Raw genomic sequence first — 12,335 nt, forward strand, 5'->3', positions numbered from 1 at the left:
ATTTTTTATAACCTTTTTTAAAACAAAGAGCAATAGAAAAAAATGTTTACATTTAACCACTGTATTTTTAAATTAACTCAATTTATTGAGACAAACAACAAATATTTGTTTGTTTTAACAGTCAAAAACAAAATAAAAATTAAACAAATATCTAATTTCTAATGTTTTATATGCAGATTAAATAGGTTAAACTTTTAAGGAGGGCACAATGAGCAAACTAATGCAGCACATTTTAAATGTTCAACGCAAGGAAGTAATAGTCTATAAAAAACGTGCATTACGTCTAAATTAACTCATATAAATCAAATATAATTTCGTAAATTGCATAAACAATTATGAACAAAACAGCATCACGTATTTATGCATTAGCAAAGGTTAACTTATGTTAACCAATGAGACCTTAATGCAAAGGTGTTAGTATCAAGTCTATGCAGTTCATGCTCATGCAATTTCAATGTTGGATTTTAAGGTTCTTTCTCTTTACTTTTGTAATCTGGTACTATTTTGGCTCCTGAAAATCTGGATCTTGAAGCAAAACCAGCTGATAAACGCAGTCCTGAAGAGAAACTATTGTGACAACATTCTGCCACCAAACTGCGCTCGCATCAGCCACATAATAAACCTAATTCAGACGAAAGAGAGGCCAAATGTTAATTGGATTAAAGCACACGGCTCATTATGATCCATTATAGAGAGAGAGAGAGAAGCTGCATCACAAGTGCCCTGCTATTATATCAGTCTCTCCTCCTGATGATAACTCACAGCGTTTATGGCTGCGTCATGATGTCATTCTCCTGGAATCATATTTCACGCCTGCTGGGATCTGCACTGATGCATTATGGGAGAATCCTTCCACATACAGTATATCTGACTCAGTGAAAGCATGACTAAAATCAGTCCGTCAGCCGCGACAACATCTGCTGTGACGACAAACCAGGAAATGTAACAGGAAACGCTTCTTAAAAGAAGTCTTTTGTGTGAAATTTTGAAATTGACAAAGTCAGAATATATCAACCACCTGCCATACTTACACCATCCAATCAATTCTTAATATATAACATCAAGCCTTTTCCTACTTTTTCCTCATTGAATATCCTGTTTTACTCTGAACATTTTACATTACAGACTCTAAATTTGCACCTAGCAACCACCCAGACTTCCACAGCAACCACACTGTAACAAGAGTGTTATGGCCAGTGTTGTTATAGTTAACTAAATCTATTAAAAATTGCTTTCGGTAATTGAAATAAAACTGAAGGAAAATAAAACATAAATATTAGATAAAAAAAACTTTAACTATTAAAAAAAGCTGATTAAAATTATTACAAATATATTAAAAATAATTTTTGTTGATTAAAATAAAACTAAAGGAAAATAAAATAAAAATATTAAAAACTTAAATGATTTAAACAAAAATTTGAAAATGACAATAAGTTGACTGGCTAAAATTACAAAATAAACTAATTAAAACTAAATTGAAATATAAAAAGAAAAGAGACAAAAACACAATTACTAAAATTTAAAGTATTAAATCTATAAAAATCACTTTGGTTAATTAAAATAAATCTAAAGGAAAATAAAATATAAATATTATATTAAATATTTACAAATTATTTCAAATATTTTTAGATATTTAAATACATATTTTTTTAATTATAAAATGAAAATAAGTTGAGGTACTATAATTGTTAAATAAATATAATGGCAAATATAAATTAAAGATAAATAGCAATATAAAAACAAAAACAAAAAGACAAAAACACATAATAAAATTACTAAAACTATTAAACCTTAAAACACTTTTGTTAATTGAAGTAAAGCTAAAGGATAATAAAATATAAATATATTCAAAGCTTAAAATTACTAAAACTAAAACTTAAATTAAATATAAATTAATAGCTAAATATAAAATATTAACAAAAAAACAATAATAAAAAATAAAATGAGCAAAACTTTAAAAAAAAATCAGAAATGCTGCATTGGCAACTGTGTAAGTTGAAACACAACAATTACTAAATTACTTAAAAAATTAAATTTTTTAAAAGGCTGCCCTAGAAACAACATAGCAACAGTGTGTTATTGTTAAAACTATTTAAAATCGAAATTACCTGAAAATTAGAAATGCTGCCTACTAACTGAATTAAATTGTTGTTTAAGTTAAAAAATTACTAAAATTGTAATAAAAATAAATTAGAATTTAACAAAAAAAGCACAAAAAATAATCACTAAAACGAAAACAAAAAAAAACACTAATTAAAAATATTAAAAAGTACTAAAACAGCATATGAATAATTCTAAAATAACACTAGTTATGGCTCACATCTCTCTGTTTTTAAGTGAGCTCATATTTCTTAAGACGCCGCTGCTGCTGAGAATCCACATTCAGTCTGTGTGCTCGATCAGACAAAAGCTCTGATGATAAAGAGCCTCGGCTCGGACACACAATGGGCTTCATTATACGCTCTTTCAGACTTCAGAGGACAGAGGCAGCTGCCTCCCAGACAGTTCAGCCCTGCTGGGTGTAACTTCACATGTGTCTACACCCTGACATTCCCACACATCAGTGACAACCTCACAGACATGACGCTAAACTACAGCTGTAACAACCGCTTCTGGGTTCGGGTTTCTTACACTAGCGTTTTAAAGTTTTTAATTCGTATTTTCTGTTGAATTGGTATTTTATATTTTCAGTTTGCATTTTAATTTGAAAGTTTTAGTTGTCATTTTTATTCGTTTTTGGGGTAATTTTATTACGTCTATATAGTTTTTAATAATTTTTATTACAGATTTAGTTTTTAAATAAAATGTTTTTAATATTTTATTTTAGTTTTATTTTAAGGAAATTAATACTTTTATTCAGCAAGGACACATTAAATTGATCAAAAGTGACAGTAAATACATTTATAATGTTAAAAAAACATAATATTTTATTTGAGTTTTATTTCATTTTTTTATTTTTTTAAAGAAATTAATACTTTTATTCATCAAGGATGCATTGAAAATTGCATCCAAAGTGACATCCAAAGACATTTGTAATGTTACAAAAGATTTCTATTTCACATAAACGCTGTTCTATTTAACTTTCTATTCATCAAAGAATCCTGAAAAATAAAATGTATCACCGAATATTGTGCAGCACGACTGTTTTCAACATTGATAATAATCAGAAATGTTTCTTGAGCAGCAAAGCAGCATATTAGAATGATTTCTGAAGATCATGTGACACTGAAGACTGGAGTAATGATGCAGAAAATACAGCTTTGATCACAGAAATAAATTACAGTTAAACAGATATTCACATAGAAAGCAGGTATTTGGAATTGTAATAATATTTCACAATTTTTACAGTATTTTTGATCAAATAAATGTAGCCTTGGCGAGCAGAAGAGACTCCTTTCAAAAACATTACAAAATCTTACCAACCCCAAAAATTCTGAACAGCAGTGTAAAGCAGGCAGAGATAAAATACACAAACAAAAGAGAAATGGCATGAATGTTGGTGATCAGGTGACGTCAGATGTGTGGAATCCACACAAACTCCTGCCAAGAGCCCTGATGAACATTCACACACTCGGCTCTTAAGATCAGTCCCGTCTGAATCTATTAAATAAAATGAAGAGGCATATGCTGTCAGACAAGAACCTCTGCTCACCTCCATGTCTCTCTTTGTTGACTGAGGTCGCTGTTTTCCTTGTGTGCTGTGCAGAGACTCCAGCTCTTCCTCAATGCAAGACTTCAACCTCGCTGGACTCACAGGACGGTTTCTGTCCTTTCGTTCGCCGAAAACCCTCTTCCCCTGAAACAACATGATAAAACACTCTCTAACAGCACTGAAATTCATGCTTTAACGTGACTAGTGTCTGGTTGCTGATGACAGCGTTCAAAGTTGGGCTGCACAATTTGATAAAAAATATTTAACAGTGATTTTTCTTATAAAATTATGATTTTGACTTAAAATGTGACTCTGGAGCACAAAAGCAGTCTTAAGTCGCTGAGGTATATTTGTAGAAATAGCCAAAAATACATTGTATGGGTCAAAATGATCCATTTTTCTTTTATGCCAAAAATCATTAGGATATTAAGTAAAGATCATGTTCCATGAAGATATTTTGTAAATTTCCTTCTGTAAATATATTAAAACTTAATTTTTGATTAGTAATATGCATTGCTAAGAACTTAATTTGGACAACTTTAAAGATGATTTTCTCAATATTTAGATTTTTTTTGCACCCTCAGATTCCAGATTTTCAAATAGTTACCAAATATTGTCCGATCCTAACAAACCACACATCAATGGAAAGCTTATTTATTCAGCTTTCAGATGATGTATATCTCAATTTCGAAAAATTGACACTTAAGACTGGTTTTGTGGTCCAGGGTCACAAATGTGATATACTTTTACACCTCTAGTTTTTCTTTGCTTGCTCGTAAAGCTGCACAATTTAGACAAATATTGTGTGATTATATACCAGTATACCTATAACAATAATAACTGTTATTAATTTTATTATGATGATGATTTTTATTACTAAATAAAAATATATTAAAAAAAAACATACTATAGTATTGTTCACATTATATATTGTGTCTATATAGTTTTTATTAATTTTATTTTTTTGTAAAATCAAGTCAAACTAAATGAAAATGGGAAACGTCGCATTTGCAACTAGTTAAAATAATTGTTTTAAAGTATTTTTTTATATTTAATACGTTTTTTTATATTTTATCTTAGTTACATATTAGGTTTTATTTCAAGTAATGATTTTTTTATGATTAAAAAAAAAACTTTAACAGAAATAAAATAAAATATAAAAATATTTAAATATTTTATTTTCCGAATTAAAATGTTCCATATTTTTCCCGTATATTTTCCAAACTAGCTATATATAAAACTATATAGACAAAACAAAACCTAATAAAACAAAACAAAAACTAATAAAAACTACAAAAACACAACAAAATTATTAAAACGAACTAAAATTAAAATTAAAACAGAAAAATAAAAATAACAAAAATGAAAACTAATTCGAAACATTAATAAAAACTGAAAAAGTGTCCCTGATACTAAAATAATGCTGATTTCACTATAAAAATACTATTTAAGAAAAATAATTTTATTTTACAATACAACTGTAAAATGACGATACTAATATTTATGGTTAAATTAATTTCATTTTTTTTTTTTTTTTAAATGCTAAATCATCCAAGCTTTTATTTTGGGAGAAAAGCATAAAGAGCCTTTAAAGCTTCTCTTATGTTGACAAAAGCTGGTTTATCATTACGGGAAGAACGTTGCTGTTTAGCTTTTATTTAGATTAAATGCTCAAGATTGCAAGACATTATTAAAAGTAATCAAAGTCATCAAAGATAGAAAATGAGGCTTTCCCAAAACGAGCAGCTGATTAAATAACAAAAACACACATCTAAGATTCATTATCTACAGAGAGTCTACATATAGCGCCTAATAACTTTTGTTCGGTCCACTTTAAAGTCAGAGAACCAGAGGAAGGTTGATTCAGTCTCACCTTGACGTTTCCTGATGTTGTGACGAGCAGCTGTCGTCTCTTTCCTCTCCCGATGCTGAAGACGCTCGATCCCGGATCCTTCTCCTGCTCTCCGTCCCTCAGTCCTCCGGGGCCCGAACGCTTGGTCACCACACGCTGATCCTGAACTCAACAAACATTTATATATAACATCGAAACTCTCTTCTATTATTCATATGCACAACTATCATTGATTTTCTCCACATTTAGTTTACTTCAGGTTCTAGTTCAGGACAGCACGAGTTCAGCGGCTTTCAACCTTTTTGACTCCAAGGTCCCCCGTTTAGTATCTTTAATATACTATTATAATTGTTATTATTATTTTAAATTAGTTTTATTTTTCTATTTTCTGTTTTTATTTTAATTTCAAGTTTTAGTAATTTAGTTGTGTTTTTGTCATTTTATTAGGTTTGTGTTTTGTTTTTTACATAGTTTACTACTTTTTTTTTTTAGTAATTTGAAATATTTATTTGAAATAAAAAGGTTTAATTTATTTTTTTTATATTTAATCATTTCAGTTTATTTTATTTCAAGTAAGGGAATTTTTTTGTGGTTCTAGACTAGTTTTAGTTAACTATAATAACCCTGCTGTGCACAAAAACATTTGAAGGCCCCATGACTTTTCCATTTGTTTGCGATTTATTCGATAAGGATTAATGATAAGGACTTTTAAAGGTGCCATAGAATGCAAAAATCACTTTTATAAGGTGTTTGAACAGTTGTGTGGCCGCAGTGTGTGAAAACAACCAGCCTATAATGGTACAAATCCACCCACTCATTGTTTTATAATCCCAATAAATCATAAACAGTCTCTTCACACTAGCAGATCCAGATTTCTCACTACTATGACGTCATACTCGGGGGAAGTCCGCCTATTTGTGACGCTCTCTGCCGTATTAGCATATACACAGCCCTGAGTGAGAAGCAGCGGTCTGCCATTACTGTTTTCTTGCTGTAGCTGCTGGAGGTACAATGTCAGTGCCAAAGAGCCATTAAAAGTGTATTGGGTTGGGATGCACCAACGAACATAGGCGTCTCCATAGACCGCTGAGGACAGGGTGGTTAAATTTCATTTTTGAAGGAAATGTCCCGGATAAAAAAACGGAAAAGTCCTATACATTTGTGCTAACATTTTACGCCGGACTGCCTCACACACGAGGGTCAGTTCAGCGCTGGAGTTGTGCAAAGATTGCTTCCGAAAGAGGGATCGATACCAACGCTTCGTGCGCAAACGTCCAGACTCCAGACAAAGTAAGCATCATGCCTCATATTTTGTTTTCCAAAAGAGAGCTTCCGGCTCTCTGTAAGTCTAATGTTGCTAAAGCTATCATTGTCTCTGCCTGTTTTCACTAATGCTGCCTTCACGTGCTACCAGAATGATCGTAAATAGGAATGTGGTAGTTAAAAATTGCATTTGGAAGCAATGTGAAATCGGTAACACGGTCACCACCAGTTAAACCGTAACACCAGTATGCCCGCGAGCATGAGCTCTTGAAGCTCCGCACTCTTCTGAAAAGGGAGGCGGGAGCACCAGCTCATTTTCATTTAAAGGGGACAAACACAAAAACAGCGTGTTTTGGCTCATACCCTAAAAGTGGCAATTTCAACAAGCTATAAACCATTATCTGTGGGGTATTTTGAGATAAAACTTCACATACACACTCTGGGGACATCAGAGAACAATTTAAAATATTGTATCAATGCATTCTATGGCACCTTTAAAACTATTTTTATTTAAAATACATGTAGGTTTTCCAAGACGGTGGGAATCCTGGTCCTTCAAAAAAAAAATGTTGCTGAAGAGTTGAATTAATTTAAATATCTTGACATTTTTTGTTGTTTTGTCTTATTTTAAGTTATCTTGAGGTCCCCTGTTTCAGACGTCAAGACTCATTTATTTCAATAAATAAAATGTTCACTTTATACAACAGAGATCGTTTCAAAGCAGCAATAATCAGGAAAATAACAGCGCTAGTGTTGTAAAATTCAGCGATTATGAACCAAATTTGATTTCAGCTGTAAAGCAGATCTACAACAGACAATAGTGTCTTTTTTCAGCTCGGTTCAGTTCAATGTTGATTCAATTCAGTTCAATAACAGTGGCAATGTTGCAAAATTCATCAGTTACGAAATTAATTTAATTTCAGATAAAGCAGCTCTACAGAAGACACTAAAGTCATTATTCAGCTCAATTCTGTTCGATGCTTATTCAATTCAGTTCAATGACATGTCAATGTTGCAAAGATAAAATTCCTGTACTGACAAAATGTCACCTTTGGACAAAATAAATGCCAAGTGTAAATGTAGTTGCATTTACTAAAAGTACTACACTGTAAGGGTAAAAATGAAGTAACTAAAACCACATCTAAATTTATCAAGCACCAACCAGTGACTAAAAATAAAGATTCAGCATGTTGAGCATCAAGTCATTTCTCCATCCTCACTGTGAGTTCAATGCTGCATGAAGCAACACAATCAAAGCTGAAGACTTTATATGGTCAGCGTTCGAGTCTCTGGTGTTTGTGTTTGTAGGAATAAAGCAGCTCACGTTGGAGGATTTGTTGATGGTGATGGTCAGATCATCAGGCTTTCCCTTCCTGCTGTAGAGTGACATCCCTTCCTGTTCCGCCCGCTTTTTATCCTCCTCCACTTCCTGCAGAACATCATAAAACTCAGCAAGGCCCAAACACAAAAAGTGCTTTTTTTATGGGATTACTGACCTCTTACCATTTTATTATTTTTCACAATAAATACATAAAATGATTTCTGAATGAGGTTTCGTGACTTTAAATGTTTTGTTTGCAAATGTTAATTAATCAAGTGTGTTTTTTGACAGATTTTAAATGCGAGTACAAGGTTTTCACCTGGTAGCGTTTCATAAGTGCTTCATTTTTCTTCCGTAAGGCCTTGATCTTTTTATCCAGCTCTGCGTCCTTGTGTTCCTTCTTCATCATCATCATTTCTGTGGGACTCTGAACAGTTTATGAACATGTCAACATCACATACACAAACACAATAGCAAACAATCTGTGCAACATCACATTGATTATGCCAGCCAGCAGGCTTTCTGTTATTCATGGCGTCTCGCACAAAAATTAAACTCTTTCTACACAAACATCAGCGTAATGGTCTTGCACATTTTTCTTGTCCACTTGTGGAGGAGACATTTGAACAGTCTGGAGCAAAAAAAAAAGAGAATTACATAAAGCAAATCTATCAAAATAAGGCTGCATGTATGTTACATAAATGTCTATAAAATGCCAGAGACTCAGAAGACAAAGTTCAGGAATGAAACTCAAATACAATGGCATATGACCAGTCAATTTACTGTTTACATGTTTCTTTAACACCGCATGCATGGACGTGCCATTATTAGCATCAGCTGCTGCGAGCGGCAACATGAGCTCAGCGCATTAAAACTCATGCTATCAGCTGTTTCAAGACGTCTGACTTTCACATGTGACCACAATTTCAAAGGCTGCCACTCAAAACACATTCAACAACCTCAAGATCTCAAGATCTTGAGTATAAAATAATAATAATAATAATTCAATAACTCTAATATTACAATACTAATGTTTATGGATGAAAAATACAGAATTTGAGAAAAAATAAAGTAGTTTTCATAGGGCCTGAAAATTTAATTTTTGTCAAACTGTTCAATTGTATGAGTTTCATGATCTGAATTAATTAGACATGCTTTTTGATTACTAAAATTTAACTTAACGGTTAAAAAAAGAACCCAGAAAAATTAAAACTGAATGAAAGGAATCCAGAGAAAATAAAACAGGAAAAACTAAATTCAGAAAATAAATTATATATATATATATATATATATATATATATACACATACACATACACATATACACACACACATACATACATAAAATAAAATAACCTGAAAGAAAGAGAATCAAGAAAAATTTAACTGGAGAAAAAAATAGAATTCAGAAAGAAAGAAAAACTGAATCCAGCTAAATTAAAACAGATTTTCTAATTAAATTAAATTTAAATTAAATCTAATGAAATAAAGATGCTTTAATTTTACATAAATGTCTATAAAATAGCAGAAAAATTAAAACAGGAAAAAAGTGGGATCCAGAAAAATGTATAAAAAGAAAAAGAAAAATACACACAAACCAGGAAAATGTCAAAAAAAAAGAAAAAATTGGAATCCAGAAAAATTTTAACTGAAAAAAAAAAAAAAAAAAGGCATTTGTGAAAAAAATAAAGCAGATTTCAGAAGGCCCTAAATATACAAATGAATGCATTTCTACTATCACAATCATGTTTAAATACCAGCTTAAATGCATTAGGCACATATTTAGGCCTTGCTGCTTACGACAGAACTGCTTTCCTTCTGAAGCTCGGCCTGCATGTTTGACGCAGCAGCACATTCACAGCATGCCGAACTGCTGCAGTTTCTTTAAATGGCTGCAGAGCTGGCAAAAGGGCTCATGCTGGACGCGCCGGGGGAACGAACACTTCCCTGCACAGCTGAAGAGAAACGTTTAACACAGCATCCTATTCACTATATGTCATTAAAACCAGGCATCGACCTGAACATCAAGATCTCTCGGTATCTGTGGATTTTTTGAGAAAATGAAAGCTGGAGCGCCTGCGGCAGCGTTACGGTGCGTTAACCCGACTGACTCCAGGCCAGTGCAACTCCCACATGTAAATTTGGATCTGAAGAGGCTTGCAGAGGTTTGAGAGAGAATAGAGTTAGTTCTCAGCTCAAAACAGATTCCTCGAGGTCGAAAGATGCTTTTATCCCTGCAAACTAGGGCAGAGGGTGATAAAACGATAACGATAATCATCGAGATATAATTTACCTCGATAAAACGATAAAAAGAGTTCGATAAATGTTTGATATAATGTTTATGTGCCAAAAGCGGAATGAAACAGCGCTACTCATTTAAAGCGCTCGGCTCTTCAGTGGCAATCTATGACGAAAAATGTTTGTCAAAGTTTTTTCCCCTAAAAAAAGTTAGTTATAAGAACAAAAACTTTACCAAAAACCTTTTTATTTTTGTTGAAAAAAGTGGAGCCAAAACATTTCAGACGGCTGTACAAGACTCTATTATACGAGCGTTCAAGTTTGCGGTTGCCAGATACCAAGAGCTCAAATCCCCCAATCAGAGGCGCCGTGACCTGAAAACACAGACATATAAGTAAGCTAGCGTTCAGCGATCTCCGTTTGAGGTATTCTGCTTGAAATGAAAGTGTCCTTCAGCAGTCTGTGTTCTGTATTGTTTGCTGATTGTAACGTTACTTACGCAACCTCTGTGCGGCAATAAGTCTTTTTTGCCGTCGTTTTAAAAGAGAACATTAATGCAATTTGGAATTACTATTAGGAATTTCTCTGTTATAATATTTGAGAGTACGTCTTTGTTACACCAGCTTTCATAACGTAGACAGAGCGAGTCTTTGGTGTTTATTTAGCCTCTAATTGATATCCTGTTATAAATCTGTACACTAACGTTAAACGAGGTGAAATAAACCATGCATACGAGTCGATATTCTACTGATTTGTGCTTATTGGTGAAAGAGCAACTTCTGACGAAATCTAAAAATACATTTCACAAATAACAACAATCATTGCAGTTAAAATTGAGCAAAATAATAATTTTTAGCATTTTAACCATTATACAGTAAGACGAAAATATGACGAAAATGTGTAAGTTTCCACTGACTAAAACTACACTAAAATGCTCAGAACTTGACTAAAACAGGCCAAGTTGACTAAATATGATAAAAATGAAAAGTTACATTTGACACAGGACTAAGACTAAGACTAAATAAAAAAATAGCTGACAAAATGAACACTAACTCGCTGATGAGTCTCGGTCACACGACACTAAACAGTGCTGTGAGATCCAGTGTGAAGCGACTGAATTCACGAACAACACAAATGACTTTAAACTAGTTTAGAGCCTGATGAAACAGGAGAGACACTGTGCGCAACGTTACAATCAGAAGCTTTTCAATCTACAAATCACCGTCATTTACCATGGATTTACTGCAGTAATACTAACTACACCATGGTATTGTGGCAGAAATGTGGGATATTCATGTCAAATTTTATTATATTTTGAATGTAGACATGTATTAAATGCATTAAAGGAGTAATGGAATATAATTACAGTATTTTTTGTGATTAAGCTAGTGTTTATACATGTATTTAGACTACTGTTTTTCATACAAATACCTAGAAACCCTATAGTTACATTTTTATCATGGTATTGAGGTTTGAACTGTGGTTATCATAATCTAAATGTATGCTACTATGGAAGACCAATAGTTAATTTTAATAAAACTCAAAACAGTCAGAATAATTAAATTTCACTATATAAAAATTAGGTTGTTACAATTTTTACAGATGCTACTGTTTTTGATAATGAACATAAATTTACATCTGCAACTCAGGCTACTGTCAAATGTGCATTTCTTGGAGACAAAAAATTTACTATTATTAATATTGCAGCCTGCACTACAAACTGTGCTGAAGATACTCATCATCAAAGTCAGGAACACAAACCTGCTTCATGATTTGAAACAATAGCAATGCCGAAACGAAGAAATTAATGTTTCTATTAAGATAGGCCTACTTATTTTGTTAAAGGTGACATATTATGCCCCTTTTTACAATATGTAATATAAGTCTCTGGTGTCCCCAGAATGTGTCTGTGAAGTTTCAGCTCAAAATACTCCACAGATCATTTATTATATCATTTTGAAAATGGCTATTATGAGTGGACGCAGAATCACGCTGTTTTCGGGCCTGTGTC

General features: G+C 32.4%; 1 protein-coding gene across 2 annotated transcripts in view; it reads right to left on the bottom strand.

The window, feature by feature from the left end:
* ccdc9b (coiled-coil domain containing 9B) overlaps nt 1-12,335 on the bottom strand; it is a 38,389-nt gene that overhangs the window by 18,251 nt on the left and 7,803 nt on the right. For both annotated transcript variants that reach the window (XM_016474163.1, XM_016474164.1), the window contains 4 exons: nt 8,408-8,515; nt 8,092-8,196; nt 5,526-5,666; nt 3,653-3,796 (listed from right to left, as the gene is read on the bottom strand). In XM_016474163.1, the coding sequence (XP_016329649.1) occupies nt 3,653-3,796; nt 5,526-5,666; nt 8,092-8,196; nt 8,408-8,515 (498 nt within the window). The remainder of the gene's footprint in view (nt 1-3,652; nt 3,797-5,525; nt 5,667-8,091; nt 8,197-8,407; nt 8,516-12,335) is intronic.

The sequence above is a fragment of the Sinocyclocheilus anshuiensis genome, unplaced genomic scaffold (genome assembly GCF_001515605.1).
Source record: "Sinocyclocheilus anshuiensis isolate Anshui unplaced genomic scaffold, SAMN03320099.WGS_v1.1 scaffold208, whole genome shotgun sequence".
Lineage (NCBI taxonomy): Eukaryota > Metazoa > Chordata > Actinopteri > Cypriniformes > Cyprinidae > Sinocyclocheilus > Sinocyclocheilus anshuiensis.